Below are 26,699 nucleotides of genomic sequence, written 5' to 3' on the forward strand. Positions count from 1 at the left end.
TATGCCATTTCAAGGATATGTGAAAATAGCTTGGAGATATAACCTAACTACTTGGAGTGACCTTCAGTTTATACATCTACAATAAAGCAGGGTGTTGGAGAAGGAAGTCAGATAGCGTGAGCTAGGACTTGGAATTATAGCTGGCATGTAATGAGTACTTAAGAAGCATTTGTTCTCCCTTTCTTCTTTTTTGTTTTGGCTGAGCCCACATAGCCACTTTTTGTACTTGCTTTTAATGGCAAGCAGCACATTTCTGCTTTGCACTGTGGTTATATTGAATATAGTTTTATCTTTGCTACTATACTTAAAAGATCCTTAAGGACAGGTGACTGGTGGCACAGGGCGCATTGTGTATGTGTATATTCATGCAGATGTGGTGATTTGGAACTGGAGGAGGTGAGGGTGTAGCTCAACAGTACATTCATAAAGTTATAAACCCTTTCACGCAGCCTCAGAGACAACTTTGTAAAATATAACAGGACATGAAGCTGGTAAGATATTGTTCCTATCCAATGGGACATTTTTCTGCTTGAATAGATTGCAGAGAACTAAATAAATACTGAGCTAAAGTTTCAGGAATTATAGTATGACAGGCCCATTATTTCAAATGCACAGATCTATTTAGCAAGGTCACGATACAGCTAAAAAGCAGGAGTCAGTCTCAACTGACCAGTACTTCTGTTGATACATGGAAGAACTGATATCCACTGGAGGAATTATATAATTTCAAAAGTCTTGACGGGAAATAATACTACATTATACTTTAGACTTTAAAATATTTTCAAATATATTATCTTCTCTGATTTGAAAAATCACCTATAGGCAAAGGTAAATATTATTAACTGCATTTAGTAGACAAGACAATTAAGGCTCCGTGTGATGTTAAGTAGTCCAAGTTCATCAATGAGTAAAAGGCAAAAAGATATCTTCTGAAATCTAGTCAGTACCATTCCATTGTACTTTCTTTCCTAACTGCAAATGGAAACTTTTGAAAGGTCAGGCCAATGGTAGCAGCATCACAGATGGATTTTTTTATTTTGCTGTCTTTTAAAAACTGAAGATAACTGTTAGGATGCACAGTAACATTACATATATTGTAAGTGACTTGTTCTTTTCTACTTGATACAATTGGAGGTGCCAGGGCCTTTGGCCAGGTAAAGTGTTTAAACAGATTCTGATTGAGTAGTGATGATACTAAATTAGAGCAATGGAAAAGTAGACAGCTCTTCATTCACTTCTGGAAGACATCCATGTATCGACATGTCATCAGTGTGTGTGGAGGCATATACCCTAACATCTTAAATATCCAGTTTTACTCTACAGGCCATATTTCACAGAATAATGATAGAAAAGCTTCCTGACTTTTGTTTCTCCAGCAGTTCCAATCTTTCTCTTCTTCTCAATAGATAACTGCACTTCCTTATTTTCTGAGTTCATTGAGACCATCCAGTGTGAACTCTTTCCTCTTCCTGCCTCTGCAGAGAAATTACCTCTCATCCCTTTCTTTTCTTCAGCCTGTCTCAGGTCATGATGCATTTCTTCCCCCCCACAAGACTATCACCTGCCACCTGCGCCTGCTTCTTGATTGAGCCTCTGTCTCCTCAAGTGATTTTCCTTCTTTTTCTTTTTTTTTTTTTTTTTTTTTTTTGCTTTAATGCGTTTACTGCGGGAATTGCCCAGGTAAGTGTAAGCTTTCAGAAGTCATGCCATTAGGCTTTTAGTTCAAACAAGTCATTAAATTCCATTTAGCCAACATTGGTTGAGTGTAAAGTTTTCCACAAGTTACTTTATTAGGCAGGGGTACATGGAGGACATCAGCAGCCTGGGAGTTGGGGATTTTGAGGGTGTAAAATATACATAAAACTTAGCATTTTAATCATTTTTAAGTGTACAGTTCAGTGGCAGTAAGTATATTCACATTGTTATGTAACCATCACCACTATCCATCTCTAGAATTTTTCTTTTGTTTTTTTAGTTAATTTTATTGGAGTATAATTGCTTGACAATGTTGTGTTAGTTTCTACTGCACAGCAAAATGAATCAGCCATACATGTACATATATCCCCTACCTTTTTGATTTCCCTCCCATTTAGAACATTCCCTAACACCATACACAAAAATAAACCCAAAATGGATTACAGACCTAAATGTAAGGCCTAACACTGTAAAACTCTTAGAGGAAAACATAGGAAGAACACTCTTTGACATAAATCACAGCAAGATCCTTTTTGACCCACCTCCTAGAGTAATGAAAATAAAAACAAAAATAAACAAATGGGACCTAATGAAACTTCAAAGCTTTTGCAGAACAAAGGAAACCATAAACAAGATGAAGAGACAACCCTCAGAATGGGAGAAAATATTGCAAATGATGCAACTGGCAAAGGATTAATCTCCAAAATATACAAGCAGCTCATGCAGCTCAATATCAAAAAAACAAACAACCTAATCCAAAAATGGGTGTAAGGGCTTCCCTGGTGGCGCAGTGGTTGGGAGTCCGCCTGCCGGTGCGGAGGATACGGGTTCGTGCCCCAGTCCGGGAGGATCCCACGTGCCGTGGAGCGGCTGGGCCCGTGGGCCGTGGCCTCTGGGCCTGTGCGTCCAGGGCCTGTGCTCCGCAGCAGGAGAGGCCACAACAGTGAGAGGCCCACCTACTGCAAAAAAAAAAAAAATGGGTGTAAGATCTAAATAGACGTTTCTCCAAAGAAGACATACAGATGGACAACAAACTCATGAAAAGATGCTCAACATCACTAATCATTAGAGAAAAGTAAATCAAAACCACATGTGGTATCACCTCACACTGGTCCAAATGACCATCATCAAAAAATCTACAAACAATAAATGCTGGAGAGGGTGCGGAGAAAAGGGAACCCTCTTGCACTGCTGGTGGGAATGTAAATTGATACAGCCACTATGGAGAACAGTATGGAGGTTCCTTAAAGAACTAAAAATAGAACTACCATATGACCCAGCAATCCCACTACTGGGCATATACCCTGAGAAAACCATAATTCAAAAAGACACATGCACCCCAATGTTCATAGCAGCACTATCTACAATAGCCAGGACATGGAAGCAACCTAAATGTCCATCAACATAGGAATGGATAAAGAAGATGCGGTACATATATACAATGGAATATTACTCAGCCACAGAAAGGAACGAAATTGGGTCATTTGTAGAGACATGGATGGACCTAGAGAGTGTTACAAAGAGTGAAGTAAGTCAGAAAGAGGAAAACGAATATCATATATTAACACATACATGTGGAATCTAGAAAAATGGTATAGATGACCTTATTTGCAAAGCAGAAATAGGGACACAGATGTAGAGAACAAATGTATGGATACCAAGGGGGAAAAGGGATGGGGTGGGAGGAATTGGGAGATTGGTATTGACACATATACACTGTTGGTACTGTATAAAATAGGCAGCTGATGGGAACATACTGTATAGCACAGGGAACTCTGCTTAATCCTCTAGTGACTTCCTCATTTCTCTTTGTTATAGCTTCTCTTTCTCCGGACCAGCTCATTATCATGTTTTCTTTATTTGAAACAGACAACAAACAAACATAACCTCTCAGACTATAGTTCTCTTTTATCTTGGTCTTTACAGAACTTATCAAAAGAATTGTTTGCACTCATGGCTATGATTTTCCCGAATTGATTCCCCAATAACTCACTGCAGTCTAACTTTCTGCTTTAATGCTCTATGGGACCTGATATCCAGTAGGTCACATGCAAACTATCAACAAGTTCAAAAAGAACTTTCATTACTCCTTAGTCTCTTTGAGGTTTCGGTGTTTGAGAACTTGTTCATTTTTATTCTTTCCTCTTTTATTTTTTTCCAGCTTCCTTGAGATGTATCAACTCAACTTCCTTGAGTTGACATCACAGCTCTTTTATTTAAATACATAACAGCTTTGATGAAATATAATTTACATGCTATAATTTACCCTTTTAAAGTGTACAATTCAGTGGCTTTTGGTATATTCACAAAGTTGTACAACCATCACCACTCTCTAAATTCAGAATATTTTCACCACCCTAAAAAGAGACCCCATTCTCATTAGCAGTCACTCCCCATTCTCCTCTCCCTCCAGCCCCTGGCAACCACTAATTTACTTTTTGTCTCTATGGATTTGCCTAATCTAGGCATTTCATATAAATGAATCCTGCAATATGTAGTCTTTGTGACTTCCTTCACTTAGCATAATGTTTTCAAGGTTCATCCATGGTGTAGAAACCTTTTATGGTTGAATATCATTCCACTATTTGGATAGACTACATTTTGTATATTCATTCAATTGATGGACATTTGGGTTTTTCCTATCTTTTGGATCTTACAAATAAAGCTGTTATGCACAACTGTTTGTGTGGACATATATTTTCATTTCTTTTGGGTATATACCTAGTTGTGGAATTGTTGGGTCATATGGCAATTCTGGGTTCAACATTTTCCAGAAGATTTCTTGACTTCTATTACTGTTCTCTCCTTAACATTCATTGCCTTCCTTTTTCACTATTTTCTCATCTTCTCTAAACAAAATGTACGTAGATGTTCCCCAAATTTGGGACCTGACTCTTCCTCTCTCTTCATTCTCTTTACCAGCAACCTAATTATCTCTCTTTGTCTTAACTACCATCTGTCTCTTTTTTGGGAATCTGTTGTCAGCCTGTACACTCTCAACATAGAGCTCAGCATTATTAGTAACTACTAAAGAAACTTTTGCTTGGTTATCCTGCCAGCAGGTAAACAGCGCCATCTTCTTTCCAAAGCCTGTGTTTCACATTCTCATTTCCCCTTTTCCAATAGTGACACAACTATACTTGACCCTTGACTTAAACATTTGAAGTCATCATTTACCCCCTTCCTAGCTTTTACCCTAAACCCAGTTACTAAGTCCTGCCAATTCTACTTTGACCATTCCTCTTGTGGTTCTTGTTTTCAACTAAAGTGCTTCTTACTATTCTTATTATCTCTTATTTGGACAGTTGCACATACGTTTTAAGTGGTCTTTCTACCTCCTATCTTTCCTCACTCTCTTCATCACTTCTCATCTTCCCTTCATAACATGACTTCAGTATTGACCTGGGCCAGGTGCATCCCATCATTTCCAGATTCAGCAACATTTGCCCTTACCTGCTGAATAATGTCAAGTCTCTTTGTCATTTGTCCTTTAGTTATACTCATTAATTAGCTCCAGCCAACCTTCCCATGAGGTAACACTCCTAAATTAAGCACTTGTTCTATCCAAGATCAATTATTTTCTTTTTACTGTGTATGACCCCACATGTTCTTTGCTTCTATTTAACATGGTCACCTTCTGTCATCTCCAAAAGAGGAACTATTTCTCATGTGAGTTCAGCCCAAATATTATATCCCCATAAAAGTTTTATCTGATCTCCCCAACTGAAAATAATTTCTTCTACTTATGAACTCCTGAAATGTTTTAAAAACATTTTTATGGCCTTTTGACATTACACTACATGTTTCTTGTTAGACAGTAAGCTCTTTGATGGTAAAACAATGTCACATCACCCCCTACCTCTGCAAGCATGCAGTGCTTATTAGTTCTTGGCTTGGTACATGGGACAAACTTGCAAAAAAATTTTTGAATGACAAGTAATGTTTGATGTATTTTATTCTTACAAATATTTTCCTAAATGCTACCTCTTTTGCAATCTTACTTTTAAATTGTAAAGAAAATCTAGAATATAGGATTCAAATAATAGTTTACTTTCAGGTATTATACTATAATTTAGCAGCATGTATTTTCAGTAAACCTCTAATATGCAATTTGAAATTTTAACAATATAGCGGTAATGAGTCTTCAATCCATATCCAGGCAAAAGATGATATCGGCCTCATAATGAGAAAAAAAAAAGTGATGGTATGTGAGAAACACAAAGTAAATCCAAAGTATGTTTGGAAAAAAATAATAAACTGTTTTGTAGCAGAAAGAGAAATAACTGAGAGAATACACATAAGCTATTGTAGTTCCTGGAACATGTACCATGAAAAAGAGATGCTGTGAAACTGTTAATTTTAATAAAATTAGTTCCAATTCATCTTTACCTTTCATATTTCAGAATTTTTAAGTTGGACAGAATTCCTTAATATGTGAACAAGAGTTACATTTAGTATTGCTATAGATTATGTTAGTGTTCCTTATGTGTTTCATTAGCAATTCATTATCATTAGCAGCAGAATAATGAAGGAAATAGAGATATGAATACCACACTACTTGGTATGGTTTAGTGCAGCCTGTGGAATGCCAGCTCAGAGGAGGAGAATGTGTTCATTCCATTAAACTGAGTGTATGATTCGAGACCTGAAAAAACAAAACCTGTCTGAGCCAGTAGTTACCATTAACTCTCAGGTTTATTTTATGGCAAGGTTACCTCAGCTCATCTGGGAGTTTGGAGCCGTACTGGAATATACTGAGTATTGGGTTTGGACCTGAACCCTGAGGACTTTGTTAGAGCTTCAGAGGATGACTTGCAGATCCATTCCATAACATATTCAATACCTTGATTTTCTCTCCTTTGGATCTACATCATGAATGCTTAGCCAATATAGCCTGACATTTGATTGGTAAATAGGATGCTTTATTAATTACTCACCCTTATTATAGTACCATAAAATAAATGATCATAACTTCTCAGTTTGGCCTCCATAGTGGTCCGCAATATAAACATAACGTATCCACACATTTATTCTTTAACTTTATGTAAAATATACCATAACCCAAAAATAAAAATTATTAAAAAAAATATTTTCTAGTGATTAGCTTTTTTCCCCAACAAACTTAGTGTAATTATGTATCAGACATGATAAAATGAAAGGTCAATCACTACAGATGCATAATTTCACTCTGATAGATTGCTGTTCGAAAATAGGTTATGACAATTAGATGATTAATTTTCTTCTATTAAATAGCATTATGAGACTTCAGATTACATTTATGGGTATATTCTCTTTAGTGGGAACATAATGGGAAGAAGACCAAACAGAATAGGAATTTGTATCCTTTGTGGAAGTTTCTGCATATACTTATTATCAACTACACTTGTGAAAATAATTTAAAAATGAAATTCTGTTTGAAAACTTACGATTTGCTCAGTATTCCAAGTAACATTTTAAAGATGTCATATGTTAAAGGTTAAAATATGTGCGTATGAGGAGCAAAATTCTGGGTATCCTGCTGGCAAAATTTTTTTGGTTCTGGTTATCTGCAAAGTATACACCCCTTGTCAGTTTAAGTAGGGAGTGCCTGTGTAAACATTCTTGTTTCGCCTGTTCCACATAATCATTTCTTGTATCATATTTCTTCTGACCTCGCTATCTGAAACCAATTACAGGAGATCCATTTGGGCTGCATCTATTTTCATAAGAAGCCTAGGCAGCAGTGTTTTTCTCAGAGATGAGTATCAACATCAAATATGCTTCTGAGTGCTTTGTTATTTATGTTTCAGAGAGGTTTTGTAGCCTTCAGCTCTCAAGAATGTGTCACGCTGTGCTGTTTATACATTGAAGATATTAATGGGCGTAGATGTCATTTTTCATTTTAATGTCTCAAATGCAACAGGCTGATAGGTTAAGCATTCCTATTTTTATGGGGAGAGATATGAGTGATGTCTGTTTTTTTTCCAAAATATACATATATTTACTTAGAAAAAAAAGTTATTTATAAACCTGAGAGTACTTAACATTTTTGGTTTCACTGGTTGTTTCTAAGCTATTCTCAAACAATTTTACTTCTGGTGAGAGTTTTCAATGTTCTTCAAGAAGAAAAGAAAGTATTGATCTGGCAGGTTCCAAAGTTTTTTCACTCTTAATTCTCATAACGACCCACTCATTACAATTACCCTTTGTCTAAGAGGTTCCTAACTGACATAAAGTTATTACTACTTTACAAGGGTGATATGCTTCATCTTTGCTTAACAAAATTTTTGTTTGTTTGCAATTACACAGCAACTATTAGGAATGATATTTGCAATAAATATTTTATAGCAAAATGCACTGAATTCTGGAAAACATGTACTTCCCCACACCTCCGCAGCCTAACAAAAAGTATACCTTTATTATAAAGATTTGTATTCATCTTTTCAAAACATTTTAATTTAATCTGATTCTAATTTTTAAAGTGTCCTATCTTAGTTTTCTTTAGCTTTACTAAAGTTAAATAACTTCATTAAGTGAAGTGCACCCTTAGTTCACAACAAATACGTTTTTGAAAGCTAGATATGGCTTGGCTGTCTTAGAAACCTTTCTTGTTATTCATTTGCATCAGATCAGTCATTATTAAAGGAAATTTTGCAAACATCTTTTGCCTTTTGTTCTAAATTAGTTGTTCTTTTTTTTGTTTTTGCCGACGGTGATTATATAAATACCTCAATGGCTAATAGTACTTTATGAATAGCCCTTTTCTATTTACCAATTGAAGTGGACAATTTTCAAATTAATATTTTATATAATTTGACACCTAACACCTTATATTGATGGCAGTATTTTATCTCATAATCTTTCATCATTTGAGGAGCTACAATAATAAATTGGAAAGATGAACTAAATGCCTCTGAGCATTTGTTTATTGAAATTCAGTCCTAAAATGTTGTCCAGAATACTGGAAATAAAAGTGTCATGTGATGTCTGCAGTTAGAATGCAAACTGCCAAAGATTTCTGCTTATGAGTTTTAAATCATTCCTGATCTCTTGGAATTGTTTTTTGTCCTCCCATCTTTTATGTTTACTATAGCAATCTCTACTGCTACTAAAAGAATGTTGATATAGGCAAGTAGTTCTTTTTCATAAGGGTTTGTATTGAAAGGTGATTCTTTACTATTTTAAAGATAACTATAAATGCATATGAAAACCAAGGTACTTTGAAAATAGCATGTTTTAGCTGGCTATCTTGTGGTATTCCATTATTATTATAACTCCTTTAAAAATGGTATACATTTTTTCTAGTGATATTTTCATGAGCTAGAGTTCTAAATATATCTTGTTTTCTAATGTCTTTCTACAGTCACCAGGTGTTACATATTCCACTGGGTTAATGTTTGGGTTGAGTTGAATGAATATAACGCAAGGTAGTGAAGGAGATAGGGTTCTAGGTTTGGGAGACAAGAGCCATAGCTTTTGACCAGACTTTGCTACTGCTTTGTGACTTTAGTCAAGTTATTGTAATATTGGTTTTTCAGTTACCTGACTACAAAATATGAAAGCTAGGCTAGACAATTTTTAAAGTTTAGTCCAGTTTTAGAATTCTTCAGTAATTTTTCTAGTAAAAACTGGTCAAATGATCAGAATTTTACAAGAGTTTAGAGCTCCATCAGGTATTGGTAGAGTATGTAATGAAATCAAAGTCAAGGATGGTGGGAACACTTAGCCCTAAAAACAATATATATTCTGTGATATAGTTCTATTCAAACACAAATTCTAATTATAAAAAGGTTATATTGTAGTTCCCCTTTTAAGTTCTGATAAATATATGTGCCCTCTTTACAGGTAAAAAAATAATTTATTATGGTGCCAGAGCTCTCCTTTACTTTACTAATTGTTCTCCTTTACCAGAGTTTTACTCATTGCCCACTAATGGTACCTTTGCCAACACAGAGACAGTATGGCACACTGGCATACACTCTGGTCTGGAAGCCAGGAGACCCTAAACAAAGCGCTTGATGACTCTTAGGCCTCATTTTTCTCATTTGCTAAAATGGGGGGGTCAGACTGGATGATTTCTAAGATTGCTCTTAGTCCCAGTCATTCATGATTCCAGGATTGCAAACTATGTTCATTAGAAGTCTTTAAGAATAATAAACAACTACAGAATTAAATATAAACTATATAAGGATGTGTGTGTGTGTGTGTGTGTGTATATATATACACATATATATATATACACAAAATAAACTAATGAATTCAAAGGGAAAAATTTCTATGAAAAAAATTAGGCAAACTTTGTGTGGCTTTTGAAATTAAAGGGGAAAATAGCTGATTTTTTTGACTTTGAGAATTTCGCATAGACACAGCTTAACTCACACTGTAGTAATTTCCACTTGAAAAATATCATTTGTCATTATTTTATGAGTTGCCATTAAAAAAAAGAAAGCTATATTATTTAGGATATCAAGTGAAATTTTTTAAACTGAATTTTGTGATAATAAAATATTTATGGAATTTTTTCTTTGGTCTTTTTTCCTAATTGAACTTTATAATAAAATTGCCTGAGTTCACTGGAATGTGCCATCCTTAGAAACATGTAGTCTGACTTATAATTACTTAAAATTTATAAAAAACAAAAGGAAGATTGTTGTAAATGAGTGTGTCTCCAAATGTAAAAAGTGTGCTTGACAAACTATGCCAGATTCTGCTGTGGGAAGACAAATCAATGTTGTTAGGAGATGTGCTAGGGCATTCAGTTTGTTTACTTTGGTTTCTATGTCTGCCTGCCTTCTCAGAAAACTTGCTTGGAGCCAGACTGTAGCAGCCCTCTCTCTGTCTTTTCATAATTGATCAGGGGATGACTGCCTTCCCTGAGGGTTAAGACGTGGCAACTTTTTCTGTTTGCTCAGCATCTCAATGCAGTAGTTCAAACATTGTTCACACCAGCTGGCAGTGTAATGCCATATGCACATCTTGTCAAAGCAACTGTTGTCATGGATACTAGAAACTCTCTTAAAAACCAGATCATTGATTCCAATCAAAATTGTACTTTTATCAGCTTTGAATCTTAATTATTATAGAAGAATATTGATCTAAGATATTTTTCCCATCATGAAAAATTTACCTTGTATTCTAAAACAGTGAATAACAAAGTGGGGCAATGATTTATTTTGGTTTTATGTGCTGAAAAATTTCATCATAAGTGTTCATTGAACTCAGTTGAGAAAAACAATGAGTTTATAGCCTCTGAAAAAGTTTATTTTAATTAGTTTGAACTGCTACCTTTAAAACGTCTCCATATGTATTTTTTATGGCGTTAGTTTTTATATGATAAGTTTATATAGTCCACTCACCAAACTGTCCCTCCTCTAGTAAATGAAATGCTTACATTAATTTCTTATGTTAAGTTTTATTTTCCTGAGTGGGACAGAAAACATAAAAATAAATGAAAACATCTTCTATTTTGATTGGTATTCTGTCACACATAGAAACAAACCTGATTGGTTGAGTGGTAATTTCTTTGTTCTCTGATTTTGCTAAGAATGCAAATGAAAACCACTCAATTTTATTTGGCATTAAAACTGCACTTTATTTTGTCAAAGGAGAGGTTTCCCCTTGAATTGTAAGTACAAAAAAAGTGTTTTTAATCTTTAGTGAAAATCCTTATTAATTCACTTTCAAGATAATCTGATGTTGATTTGTCAAATTTAATTACAGCTTCCGGTAACACTTGAAGTCTACTGCTTTTGCTTCAAAATTGTAATATGAAAATGCAAATTGATAATTTAAAAGGGAGTGGGCATTTTAGTTGAACACTCAAAGACAAGTTCCTTGTGAAAATGAGGTTATTGATGCAGTTTATGATTTTTTCCTCTTTAAGCACTTTTAAACAAATTACCTTTATTTTCTGCAGGATTATATGCATCTCTGTTATTTTAAGTAAAGTTGTGTATATGTGTGTTATGTGAATTTTTTTCACATTAGAAGAAAAAGAATATTTAATGATTCTCTCTAGAAAGGAGGTGGGATTCTCATACATTAAAGCCTATTACTATTAACTAAGGAATAACTGATAATTTACCTTTCAACAAAATATTTAGATATTGCTCACTTTTCACTTCTAGGCTCTCCAAGCAGCAAGACAACTTCTCTTACAGCAGCAAACAAGTGGATTGAAATCTCCTAAGAGCAGTGACAAACAGAGACCACTGCAGGTTAGTAAAGCACTCCTACCCTTGGGATCTTACTTTAAAAGATGTTTGTAATGATTACAGATGTACAGACCCAGTTGTATACATACAGAAAATTATTACATTTGCATATGTAAGTAATTTTAATTCAAAAGGAGAACTCATTTTATCTTCTTGAAAGAGAAAAAATAATCTATTAGCATAGATTTCAAAAGTTTACAAGGTCACTTTTTGGACAAGTTATGTAGGGACATTTGGTATACATAGGCATTAGGAGTTTTGTATAAAACTCCCTTGTGGGATTTTAATGAAATTTTATTCACAAACAGGTTAAAATGTGAAATGTCTTCCTTAAAAGCAAAGTTATAGTAAAATGGTAGGGAAGAAACAAAGCAGTCTTAGACAACCCTTTTGCAGTTGTATCCAAGTGACAAATGCAGAAAACCTCCAGGGTTGCCAAAAAAACTGTTGGAGTTTGCCAAGGAGTTATTGCTGTTGCTACAGTTATAAAAACACATTCTGGAGTTTGTTGTCCTCATTCACTATGTTTGTCCTGTGAAACAGATAGTATGTATGTCTTTTAAAGTAACTTTTTGTTACATAATACAACCATTGTTTTATATAGCTTTAACCAAAATATATAGGACATTAGGGGAAAGAAACATTTTTATAGGGTATATTTTAAATGTTTGGAAGGTAGAATCTGGAATTGTATAAAGCATTATTCAAAATGTTTATCAGTTCTGTTGAAAGATAAGCAATGCTTTCTTTTTGAATCATGTGTTATGTACATGTCTAATAAGGCAAGCTTAGTTTTTTTTTTAAAAAAGTCAGCATCTTTCTTATTGCTTTATTTTAACAAAACAATCTTGAAAAAAAATTTTTTATGGCCTAGCTTTCTGTTTTCATTTTCAGGTGTACTCTCAGATGCTAGTAACTAAGTCTTACATGATGCCCTACTGAAGCTTAGTTTGTGTAACAGAATTATTGGCTACTGATCTACAAAATCCAGAAGCTACTCATTACCTAAAAACTGAATTAAATGCATAGTCCCTAGGCAGATATGAGATGAGAATATATATTCTTGGGAACAAACCCATTTTTGTGGGGTGGATGGGAAGAAGGGGTCCTGGGGATAGGGGATGTGACGTACCGATGTCTGCCATGATTGCAAATGAAAGTTATATTGAATCAGCCTAAGTTTAAGATGCATTTTAATTTTTTTCTCTTTTAAAATAAATTTCACATTCTTTGTTTTAACTAGTCAGTAATTCTGTAGTGACAAACTTTCCTCACTATCATATCCCTCCCCAAGTAATAACAAGTGATAATGGTGGTGGTTGGAGTATTTCCATTGAATCATCTGATTCCATGAGAGCCTCTCCATACATTTACATGACAGAGAGAAATTTACATAGAAGTCACAGATAGCAAATGAAATGTTTATCCTCACTATGGCTTCAGGCTGGGAATTTTGCTTTCTTGTTGGTATAACAAAGGAGATTTAGATGCTGGCAGCATAAGCCAAAGGTAGGAAAGAGTTTATTGTTTCAAATATCTGAAAAACACTGTATATTGTCCTAATTCTATTCTTATCATATCTCATGACAAAATAGACAAAATAATAAGTTGTTCCTCTCCAAAGCTAAGTCCAGTAGAAGTTTATTGCTGGTTACCAGGGTATCTCTGGAAAGAATGGCTGGGCTTTAGCTTTTCTACTTTCCTTTTTTGTTGCATTGGAAGGCAAAAATGTGATGCTTCGTTCAACTAAAATATACATAATTTTTCTTGGAAAACACACACACATATAATGTGGAAATATTAATGACTCTAAAATAAGAAATTGTTGCTCATGTACCAAATGTTGTTTATATAAAAGTTTGAGCAGAACTCCTCAATTTTGTTATTTTATCACCAAAGGGTGATTAATAGTATTATAAATACCTTTTAACAATTTCAGTTGCTAACCATTATCACAAACTTCCATTGTGTCACTTATATTTAGTGTTTTGTGACTCATATTATTATGAATACATATCCATTGTACATATTATAAAACTGTAGCATTTTATTATTACTTTGTAATTTTAGTGGGATCTAATGCCAAAATGTCAGAGGAATGAAAAGTTCGTTGGTTTTTATGAATAAGAATTTAGAAATAATGAATGAAGACTTATTTGTTCACCAAAATATACACTGCAATTAATATAAGTCTACAGTTTTAGTGTTTCATAGTACTTGATAAGCTTAGCAACTGGAAACATGCTGGGATTGTATTGAAAATCTAATGAAAACCTGTTAGCATTTTATACTAGCTTACACATGTTGTCAAAGGGGGATATTAGGTAATGCTTATCTTTGCATCTGCAAATACTATTTAACATGAGTTGCACTATTTGCCACTTATGTTAAAGAAAAGGGTAGAATATCTTTGTTAAAAATTTTAACCATTTAATATGAAAGTAACACTTAACTTCTATGATTCTCTCACAGCCGACTTCTTTTTCTACTTACCTAAGAGTTTAAACAACCTTTCATAATAGAGTTGGTGTAGATTATCTTTTAGAATTAAAAAAAGATAATTGAAAATGTTTCAAAAGCTATACTTGCAAGGCAAAGTATTTGGTGTTAATAATAGATCATGGTGGCTTGTACTTTATCAGGCGTAACATATTTTTAGAAGACCAAAAGAGATACTATGTGGTTTTCATTTTAAAATATAATTTTGATGGAGAACTATTTTATAACATTTGAAAGAAAATACAGATTTTCTTAAAAATCTGTTTTAATGGCTCAAGTCACAAGAACAATATTCGGTTGATTTGTTATATTCAACTGAATTTCTTTTAAATGTTTAAAAGTGGTGGCCAGATTTGAGGTGTGACATGGTAGAGAGAATATTTCTAGCAGACTAGTATTTATCTTTTCAGGTATTTTTCATTTACACTTTTTCAGGTTCTTGTACTACAGATAGCTTAGATAGTAGCATATCTAGTGCAAAATGGAAAGAAGAAAATCACGTCTGACAAGCTTGAGTACCAATTGTAGTAGTGATTTCACTTTCATGTATAGATATCTGAATATGTCTTTGAAACTTGTTTACATATTCTGTTCATTACATGAAACACCAATTGAATAGGTCCAATCTGTAGGTACATTGATTAATGACATATTGATGAATAATATATAAAGATTGTGATGCAAATGGGAGCTGATATTAAACTAAGCGTTACTAGATGTTCCTTCTTTACGTTCTTACTATGTATCCCAGAAAAACATAACCTAATAATAACAGCTGAAAACAGCCTCTCATTTTAGTTTGTTTTATTTATCTGTACCTACTCCTGGCACTTCTAGACTTGATATACCCATAGTGTTCAGTAATGAGAAAAGTTAGCCAAAGAGAAAATGTAATGCTTTCGATTTCATGAAACTAATTTCCAGATTATTAAAAAGAGTAAATTCACACACACATATGTACACACACACACAAATACATTTGCATAGACATACATGCACACTTCCATAATCTGTAATTTTAAAACTTTTTGTAAAATACATTATCAATTTTCTAGCCTATGACAAATCTACTTAGTTTAGGTATGAAAATTGGTCGCATTATTGTTCTTGTTACATTTACAGCCATGAGACAGACTTGTGGTTCTTCAACAGCTGTGCAGAGCAGAGACGTAAATTTAAGGTAAATGCCATTGCTTTGCTATCTTAGATGAATATTAGTATATAGCGTTGTAATCACTTCCTTCGTTGTAGGTTAACATCTTATATAAGTTTCTCTTTTCCAATAGGTAATTAATTATTTTATATAATTCTGTTTTAAATAGTTCAAGAATGGAATAGTAAAAAGCAAAAGTGAATTAAACCTAGGGGTCTTATTCTGACTCTGCCACAAACTAGTTATATAAGCTTGAGGAAGTCGCTCAACATCTTTAAAATAAAGACATTGGGATACCTGATGGACAAAATATAATATTCTGTGGTTAAAATTTTATTTCACTTTTTTTTTTAAACTAAGTGATAGGCATCTTAATGTTTCAGGAAAAGCTGTATCTTGGATATTAGCTTATGCATTAAGGATTATGTTTGTCTATTTGTTTGTTTTCAGTTACAAAGCACTTTATTAACATACCATAGCCAAAAATAATGCTTTGGAATCAAAGTATCAAATCCCATATGTTTGAAAACTATGGTGCAAGTATCATTTTATATAACATCTAAGGAAGTTTTGTTTAATGCCTTGAAATAATTTTATAAATTGCTTTTAGGGAAAATCTAAGCTACACAAGGAGTTATTTTACCATGTATTTATTTAATAAACTACATTAAAATGTGTTGTGATATAATACAATTTAACAAATTTCTACCATCCTCTACTTCACTCCAAATTGTTAAAATTAGCATTGTCCAACAAAACAAGAAATTCTGCAGTAAACTAAACAGCATTTCTAAAATTTCATGTTCCAGGGAAAAAAATCAAAAATAAAGTATAAAATGTATAAATAATGAAATAATTATCCTGGGTTAAAATACCAACTCTGTGGGTAATAGAATTGGACACTGATAAATATGTTTTAGGAAATTATTAAAGTCCATTCATGCAGTGGTAAAGAATGAAATTGAACATTTCCTTTTCAACATTAATATTTGATTTCTAGTTATAGGAATTAGAAACTAAAACACATTTTGTTCCAAATACTGAAAGCAACCTAAGCAAGAAATTTGCAATATGGGTTTGAGTAGGGCAATCTACTGTGATGCAGAAAACTTAGAAAGAATTTTTAAAAGCTGTTTTTTGCTATCTATATTTTCTGTATATCAGAAGAATAAGCAGTATTATATTTTTATATCATAAATTTTAAAAAGAGCTTAATTTAAAAACTACTAAAAAGGACAGACTATGCCTTGTGTGGTCCTCATTTTCCCATTCCAGTAAAGAACATTTCTTAAAAGGCAGCGTGAAATAGACAGTCTTGTAGGAATGTTACAGAATAAAATCATTCTTAAAATATTATGATGTTGCCACCTGCACCCAGATGCACAGGGCTGACACCCTGTGGAGGAGGGTCTGGGACATCCAGTCCATCACTGCTAAGTGTGCTTGTGTGGAAAACTTGTGAACGATCTACTCATGGCATGGAGGACAAAGAACATATGTTTTGGGGTCTGAAGCCTATCTTTGCCCTCAGTTAGTAGGACCTTGCGTAGAGTAACTTGATCTCTTGAAGCCTGTTTCCTTATCTCTAAAATAGGAATAAGGATACCCACCTTGCCAGATTGTTGTGGAGACTAAAAAGAACACTATATATAGTGACTAGCATGAATCCTTGCACTTATAATAAATTAATAAATAATTTCTGTTACGCTCAGCTCCAGGAAATTTATAATTAATCCAAGGCTATGAAAAATATTCTATCATATGTTACCTTCTACTTGGTCATAATTGTCACAATTCACTATTCACTATGATATGAAGTGTGCCTAATTTATGAGAAAGCAACAGTGAGTGTTTTAGGTACTACTAGAGTATGTCCCCCTGTTATAGGCCCCCACACCAGGTATATGTCACACTTGCCACATATAAACTTATAATGTTTGTCTTCCCTGCTAGACTGTGAGCTCTACGACAGCAGGGATCATGCATGTCCTACTCATCTTCCAGTGCCTAACACAGTGCCTGGTGAATAATAGAGCTCAGTAAATACCTGCTGGAACAATGAATGAGGGGGAGATTGTGTTGAGTGGAGAGGGTGAGGAAGTTGGAGGGGGGAAAAGCTTCATTCATTCAGTGAAAACTGAGTATTTATGTGTAATATCCTCAGGGACTTATGATTTGGTTGAGGAGATAGTAATACTCGCACACAAATAGCAGGGCACAGTGGATGTGCTATGGGAATCAGAAAAGCAGAAAGTGCTATAAGTATTTTACCTTATTTTACTGAGTATAGTTGACCTACAGTATCATATTAGTTTCAGATGTGCAACATAGTAATTTGATTTTTTTTATAGATTACACACCATACAAAGTTATTTTATAAAGTATTGACAGTATTCTCTGTGCTGTGCATTACATGCTTGTAACTTACTTATTTTATAACTGGTGGTTTGTACCTCTTAATCCCAGTCACCTCTTTTACCCTTCGTCCTACCCCTCTCCCCTCTGGTATCCACTAGTTTGTTCTCCGTATCTTAGAGTCTGTTTCTGTTGTGTCATATTTATCTGTTTTGTTTTTTAGATTTCACATGTAAGTGAAAATATACAGTACTTGTCTTTCTCTTCTGACTTATTTCACTAAGTGTAATACCCTCCAGTTCCATCCATGTTGTCACAAATGGCAAGATTTCATTCTCTTTATGGCTAATATAATCACATCTTCTTGATCTGTTCATCTGTCAATGGACACTTAGGTTGTTTCCGTAGCTTGGCTATTATAAATAATGCTACTATGAACATTGTGGTGCATATAACCGTTTGAATTCATGTTTTCTTTTCTTTTTTTTTTTTTTTTTTGATAAATACCCAGGAATGGAATTGCTGAATTGTGTGGTAGTTCTATTTTTAAGTTTTTGAGGAGCCTCCATCCTGTTCTCCATAGTGGCTGCCCTGATTTACGTTCCCACTGACAGTGTATGAGGATTGCCTTTTCTCCACATCCTCACCAACACTTACTATTTCTTGTCTTCTTGATAACCATTCTGACAAGTGTAAGATGGTATCTCATTGTGGTTTTGATTTTCACTTTCCTGATGATTAGTGATATTGACGCTATACGCATTTTAAAAAGAAAATTATTAATTCAGGTTCAAGTGATCAGGGAAGGCTTTGTGGAGAGGTAGCATTTATGTTAGGCTTAAAGAAAGGGAATTTGGTAGATAGAGAAAATAAAGGATAATTTTTGATGGAGACATTTTCAAAAGATGTCATCAAAGATGTAGAGATGGGAAATGGTGAGGTCTGGTTAGGCATGAGTAAGTAGTTTGTTTTGACCAGCATAGAGATGTCACACTAAAGGAATAACGAATGTATTGGAGGGCTAGAGGTATACATAGCCAATTGTATACAGCCTGAAATGTCAAGCTAATGAGTCTGTACTTTATGATTTCGGCAGCAGAGGTTGTTAAAGGTTTTTGATGAGCAAGTGACACAATGAAAGCAGTGTATTGTGGAAATCTAGTCAACAGTGGTGCATCTGGAGGATGCTTTGGGGGAAGGGAGCTGTGAGAGATCTGGAATAAGGTAATCTTTCAAAAATTATTGAGGCTGGCATTTCATGAATTGAGCTTTAGAAATGTTGAGTTTGAGGTGATGGCATGAAAGTAAGTGGAATCAGCAAGCTTTTAGAAAATTAGAGTTTAGCAGAGAGGTCAGAGTTAGAGACAAATATTTGTGAAATAATCCAGTAGTGATGGATGAATCCACGAAAGTGGAGATTTCTGAGAAAGATAATCTAAAGAGGAGCTCACTAACATCGACAATTTTTAAAGCAAGAGGAAAAAGAGGCAGAAGAAATTAAAGAGGGGAAAAGAAGAAGCAAATTAGCTTTTACTCTATTTAATAAGGTCAAGGAAAGGGAGAGTTTTTAAAACACAGAGCTTGTCAACCACATCAAACAGTGACCATGAGGATGAACATTTTCATACATGCACTGTTGAACTGCAACACTGATAATTTCTAACCCTCCTCTTTTTTTTTATCATTTACTAGTAACTCAAGTACTGCAATACTAATATTATCAGTAATGAATGGAAAAAACCTTACTTTAATATAAATGTTAAATAGAAGGTAGATAATAAATGTACTTTTACTTCCCTGATTGCTGTGTTTCCAATCATATAAGCAAATGTATATTGCATATATAATACTGAGTTCCCATAAATTAAATCTGTGAGAAAACTGCTTTCTAGGAGGTCATATTTTCTCTTTTCTTAGCTACCCAAGCACTTGCCTCTTTCCGTAATCCATTAGGATTTTAAGTATATATTCCCTTGACTTCTCTTCCTTAACTAAAGTAAGAGGAAGAAAGAAATAGAACATTAATATTGTTAAGGGAGCTCTCCATAGGATTTAAGACTTAGGCTGTGAATTTTACCTTAAGATGTTTGGAGGTGTTGTACAAGCTAAATTGAAAGACAAAGTGAAGAACAATGTCAGTACATGATTAAAAACAAAAAGTGAAATTATTTTGAAATTCCCTTACATTTAAGATTCATTGTGTTTCCTCTGTGGATTCTATTCATATCTATAATCCTGCATTCTCCATTTCTACTTGGTTTTCTTAAAATTTCTCTGCTACCTTCACCTTTTCCACTGTAGTTTTTCTTCCTATGTCATTCCATTCTTTCCTCTCATCATGTAATCTTGTCCATTTAACTTAATCTCTGTCCCTTCAGGCCCCATATTGAAAAAAGGATAACTTTAAGTGCCTTAATTATTTAATTCTATCTTGAACCTAAAAGGTATTCTAGCATATCATTTTACTAACAAAAGAGTAAAACTATGTGACTTCTTAAAACCCAGTATCCAATATTTTTGTTCTTATCTTGCCCCAAGAATAGTTTCTTTTATGCTATTTTAAATTGTAGTTTTAGTATGAAAGCAGCTTTACCCTTGAATATCTCAGATACTTAGGAGGACCTGAAGCATTTCATGTAGTGCGAGAAATCTCCTGTTACTGATGACATGTATAGGTGGCTCTTTCAAAGTCAACCATCAGAATGGTTTTATCCTTCCTTCCTTAAATCCTTTTGCCAGACTTCCCAGAAAACTTACTAAGAAATTCAAACTAGAATTGCTTAGGATGGTTGTATTACATGGCCAGTTTTTCTAAACAGATCTTAGGGTGTGCATGATAATTTTAATAACGGTGAATTTGGAAGCACGGCATTTGAAATGATCAAACAAAAGTGTAATGAATTGTTCTTTCAAAAATATTTGTCACTGTACCTTAATATGAAAAGCATATAAGCTCATTATAAGAATCTAATATGATTTTTAAGTTAAATTATGGTTGGTCACTCAGTTATTTTTCCCAAAGGCACTTAATAAATGTTAATAAATTGCTATAGTGTAGTCGATATTTTAAGATGAAAATTATGTTCTCTGATTAGATGAGAATGCAACCACTCATGAGAATTATAGTAGACCCTTGACATTCACAGGGTATGCAGGCTGAGATCTTCATGAACCCTCAGATTCAAGAAATTTCCAGTTCAAAAACACGAGAGGTCTGTGCAGTCTTTCTTCCAAAGACTGTCCTTACTCTGAATCAAATTACCATCGTCACGTGCAGAGTGTAACACAAGTTAACTTTCCAACTTTCAGTAAAATTTACCTCTGGATTAATGTCAGTTTCTTTTAATGAAACAGTTTTTTTCACATCACAGGTTTTTCTACATCAGTGAGAACAGGTAGAGAACAGCAAAGCTATATTTATGATGGAAGGATCCACACGAGTGGAGGAGTTAGTTTGTGTGTGTGGGAGTCAGCAATCTAAAGACTAGATCAGCTCCACCAGCATGCTTGGCTTAGTTTCATGGCTTGACAAATTCCACAGGTGTAATGTCTTGGAACTTTGGGGTAATTGGAAAATAATCAGACCAATCCTCAGCATCGGTGAATTTTAGGATCTTGCAATCTAGCATCAATGAGGAAAATCTAAAGTGAACAAACAAGTTCCCCGTACTTTCTCTGGTGATCTTTTATTTGAAGAATTGAGAGAGGCACTCAATATTAACGTTCATATTTTCATCCTTCTTACTTGTAAATATCCAATAACATCAGTAGATAAGCTGGGCTAATCCTTCACAGTAAAAGTTGCCTGGGACGTTTTTGAAAGGCATCGGGGGTGGGGGAGGCTGTGTCTTGGGTATGAAGAGACCCCGTAGAAGTTCAGTAATGAGTAGAGGCTTTTTTTTTTTTTTTCGGTACGCGGGCCTCTCACTGTTGTGGCCTCTCCCGTTGCGGAACACAGGCTCTGGACGTGCAGGCTCAGTGGCCATGGCTCATGGGCCCAGCCGCTCCGCGGCACGTGGGATCTTCCCGGACCGGGGCACAAACCCACGTCCCCTGCATCGGCAGGCGGACTCTCAACCACTGCGCCACCAGGGAAGCCCCTAGAGGCTTTATTTTAGTAACCATTGACTGTCGACTGGTTTGGCCCCGACATTCTGAGCTTGGTATTTTATCCCTCAAATTAGGGAGCCTCTGTTTAGATTCAGTTCACAGTTGAAGGTCTTGAATCACATCCAGCTTGGCTAAAAGTATTTGGTGGTTATTTAAAAAGAAAGGATTTGTTTGATCATGCCGATTTTTATAGTTCTATCATCATAAGCATAAAACCTGCAGGACCTAGTAGATAAGCATCTTGATAGCACAAAACAAACAGACAATTCCTTTGCACACTATATAAATTCTTAACACTTCTAATGCTAACACTTGCATTGCTGTAAAAGCTGCCACTTTGATAATTTCTACTGCTAGTGCTACTACACATTCTCAAGTGACAAACCAAGGAACACATTGAACATTATGATGTGCTGACATGAGGAAAATTTGTTGTCTCACAGAAAAACTGGAGTAAATTCTTCAATAAAATGTCCTTGTAAAAACAAACAAAAAACCTCAAAGGAGAAAATCATTCTCTCTATTCCATCTTCTTCCCATAGAACCAAGCATGTAATAGACATTTTTGTTTTATAAATTTATTTATTTATTATTATTATTTTTGCCTGTGTTAGGTCTTTGTTGCTGTGCACGGGCTTTCTCTAGTTGCAGCGAGTGGTGGCTACTCTTCATTCCGGTGCGCAGGCTTCTCATTGCCGTGGATTCTCCTGTTGCAGAGCGTGGGCTCTAGGCACGTGAGCTTCAGTAGTTGTGGTGCACGGGCTTAGTTGCTCTGCGGCATGTGGGATCTTCCTGGGCCAGAGATCGAAGCCATGTCCCCTGCATTGGCAGGCGGATTCTTAACCACTGAGCCACCAGGGAAACCCCTAGACGTTTAAAACATATTCATTAGTGATTAAAATACGTTTAGAGTTCTAGTTTCTCAAAAATGTGGGCATCATTTAAACTTTTTCTTTATTCCAGGAGAATTTATTTCCCTTAATCAATAACCATCGCCACTCCCCTACATAGTCTTAGAGTTCACTTAGGCTAATGGTAGTTTTTAAATCTAAGAAATTACTTGAAAATCTTTTAAAAATGGAGAATCTGGGTTCATCCAAGAATATTGAGTTAAAATTTGAGGGGATGGGATCTTAGAAAATCAAAATATTTTAAACTCTCCCAGGAGATTCTAATGCAGCTGGTCTATAGAGTAGTATGTAGGAACCCTGCAACTCTTCTGCAACAGGAAAGTGGTTCCCTGTAATAAAAAGTACTGAGTCTGGGCTTCCCTGGTGGCACAGTGGTTGAGAGTCCGCCTGCCAATGCAGGGGACATGGGTTTGTGCCCCGGTCCGGGAAGATCCCACATGCCGCGGAGCGGCTGGGCCCGTGAGCCATGGCCTCTGAGCCTGCGCGTCCGGAGCCTGTGCTCCACAGCGGGAGAGGCCACAGCAGTGAGAGGCCCACGTACCGCAAAAAAAAAAAAAAAAAGTACTGAGTCTGAATTCTTATTAATATACTGTCATTTTTCCTCTCAGGGACTCAGTTTTCCAGCCTACACAATTAAATGGATGTAAACTAGTGATATCTCAGTTTCCTTCCAGACTCAGCAGTCTTGTAATCTCAGTCCTGTGTTTTGTTTTGTTTGTTTGTTTTTTATATATGTCTTTAAATCTGAGCTAACTAAAAAGGTCCCTGAGCGGGTTTCTTGAGTACACCTCTCTCTGTTCATTCTTTCCAGGGGCATTTCCAACAACATTGTGAGAATTTTATTTTTACTATCCTTAGTTCTCATGTAAAATTATAAGATCTTATCTTTGACTTTTTATTTTATTTTTTTTCTTTGACTTTTTAAAAAATAATATCTGCTTTCTAAAGTCCTCAGTATATGTCCACTATGCCCAACTGGCCTTCCTTTAGATATTAGAAACCTTAAGGAAAAAAACCTCACTGTCTTCAAAGATAGCTGTCCCGTGCAGTGGTGCTGCATGCTGATCTCATTGTCCACCACCCAGTTTTTACATATTCTATGAGCAGCAGTGTCAAACTACTTATGGTTCCTCCAAAATTGCTTCATGTCTCCATACAGGTGACCTTGCCCTTCTCTTTTGTCAATATGCCCTTCTCTGCCTTTCCATCTGGAAAACTTCTGTGAAGCTTTTAAATCATCACTGTCAGGTACTCTATGAAGCCTCCTTTGAAACCCTCACCTGCCACACACACACAGTATAGAATTAATTATTCCTATCTATGTATTATTTCTATGTCTTAGGTATACTTCTGTTCTTGCATGTATCACACTGAATCATATTTACTATAAGTTCCTTGAAGGCCAGAACTATCTCATTCATCTTCACATTTCCAGTGTCTGGTACATAGTATGTTTTTTTTTTTAAATTTATTAATTTATTTATTTTTGGCCATGCTGGGTCTTCGATGTTGCGCGCGGGCTTTTCTCTACTTGTGGTGAGCGTGGGCTACTCGTCCTTGCGGTGCGCGGGCTTCTCATTGGGGTGGCTTGTCTTGTTGTGGAGCACGGGCTCTAGGCACGTGGGCTCAGCAGTTGCAGCACACGGGCTTAGTTGCTCCGCGACATGTGGGATCTTCCTGGACCAGGGCTCGAACCTGTGTCCCCTGCATTGGCAAGCAGGTTCTCAACCACTGTGCCACCAGAGAAGCCCCATGGTATATTTTGCATAAATGCGTGGAGTCCATAGACAAGTGCTAGTCTATAGCCCTATCAAATTCCTCCTTTCTCCTAGGCTCGAGGTGTGTTTTTTCAGTTGCCTACTGGGGCATCTCAACCCAGATCAACTTGTCTCAGACTGAAATTATTTATCACTCCCCACACTTGTTTTTGTTAATTTTTCTGAATTCTGTTCTACAGTCTCCAGCTGTAAACCCTTTTAATTTGATTGGGCCATATTCCTCTGCCATAATGTGAAAATCACTCTGTTTTTCAACCTCTCAGCATGGCACAAAAGGCTATAAATTATCATATACCTGTTACTTTATAACCATGATTTAATCCTCACTGCTTACTGAACATGCTGTTTATTCATTCATTCATTCATTCACAAATGTTTGTAGTTCAGTTCTTATATACTAGGCACTCTGCATGGCATCATGAACTATTAGAAGTTGGACACTTATTTGCCTTTGTTCCTGTTTCTCCATCTGTTTAGAATGTCAGCCCCACACCGTCTTATCTGGTTGCCAAACCTTTACACACACCTCAAGATCCTATTCCCTTGAGTCTTCTGACTCTTCACAGAGAAATAATCCCCTCATTTATGTATATTTTCAGAACCTGTACCATACTTTTTTTATTATTCTACATGTGTTAGTTACAAAGGTAGATTATACCATATTTTATTAAAGTTATTTGACTACTTCTCTAGCTCAGTCTCAGACTCAAGCCCTTTGAGGTCAGAGATTATATTTTATTTCTAACATAATGCTTGGCACATGGTAGATGCTAAATAAATCTTTGCAGAATTGAATTGAACTAGGCAAATTGAATTGCTATTTCTTTGTCAGAATAAGTTCAAGGTACCACTTCTTTCAACCTGATGAGACAAGTATGAAGGTATGATATTTATCAGCTTCTCTGTATTTTGTAGAAAGAAACTTGTAAGCAGACATGAATATTATAAGAAGACCAGATTCAGGCTGCATTGCCCACCCTGCTCTCACATTACTAACACATCTTGTCTATTCTCTAGTTAGGCAGTCTGTTTATGAATAATACTTCAATTGATTCCTTTTCCTGGGTAGATAACATGTAATATACTTATTTAACAATAACAATGAACTCTTTCTCCTTTTATCTTTACCTAGATATTTTCTTTCCTGATTCTATCTTCTGGTTTTTGAATTGTATATACATATAAATATTTTGCTTTCACTAAGCCCTTTACTCCTTATTTAGTCTGTTTCTTTTGAACAAGATATACTGCTTCATAATTCTGTACTAGTCATGCTTCTAACCCCACTAAATATCAATGATACTTTTACTAGGGTACTGGAAGTAAGAAATCTGCTCAATAAAATGATATTGGAAATGTACAGGACACAGATGATACATGAGGATTTCTCAAATATTATCAGGAAACTATACGTTCTACATGATTTATTGGTATATAGTTTTTATGAGTTAATTATATCTATTGCTTTAGCCATGGGGATTTTGGATATTTCGACTAAAACACTGTCTAAATTTACTATGGAGTTTATCAGCTGCTCTGTTCGGGAATATAGATTTATTTTTCCTGTGAAACATGAACTCCATAGACAGGAAGTCCAGATTTGGCTGGTACAGCTGCTCAAGGATGACGCAAAAGACCAATGTTTCTTTCAGCCTCTTGTTCTGCCCCTGTATAGCCTCTGTCTTCATGGTCACAAGAGGGCTGCCCCTTCTCCAGGTATCATGTTCATGTTCCAGGTGGAAAGAAGGGGAAGGCAAAATACAAATAAATGCAAGTCAGCTGAATAACAAGTTTTAATAACAAGTTTTCCCAGAAGCCCCACAGAATAGCTTCTCTTTCCATTTCATTGTCCTGAACAGTATCACGTGAACACTCATTGCTTCATCTGAGTCTGTGAAGCTGATTATATTCAACCAGGCCTTTCGTCAAATTGAACAAAGTTTGGGTTCTTTTGGTAGAGAAGAAGAGAAGGATGAACTTTGAGATAGGCATCTTAACAGTGTCT

At 35.2% G+C, this 26,699-nt stretch overlaps 1 protein-coding gene across 11 annotated transcripts in view; it reads left to right on the forward strand.

Moving 5' to 3' along the window:
* Positions 1 to 26,699, forward strand: part of FOXP2 (forkhead box P2) — a 536,551-nt gene that overhangs the window by 368,605 nt on the left and 141,247 nt on the right. For 9 of the 11 annotated variants that reach the window (XM_081243526.1, XM_081243523.1, XM_081243529.1 and 6 more), the window contains one exon: positions 11,802 to 11,891. In XM_081243526.1, the coding sequence (XP_081099652.1) occupies positions 11,802 to 11,891 (90 nt within the window). Of the gene's footprint in view, positions 1 to 11,801; positions 11,892 to 15,509; positions 15,568 to 26,699 lie in introns of those variants that run through there. The other 2 variants (XM_081243532.1, XM_081243533.1) reach the window with 1 other exon arrangement.

The sequence above is a fragment of the Mesoplodon bidens genome (genome assembly GCF_964165515.1).
Source record: "Mesoplodon bidens genome assembly, chromosome: 9".
NCBI lineage: Eukaryota > Metazoa > Chordata > Mammalia > Artiodactyla > Ziphiidae > Mesoplodon > Mesoplodon bidens.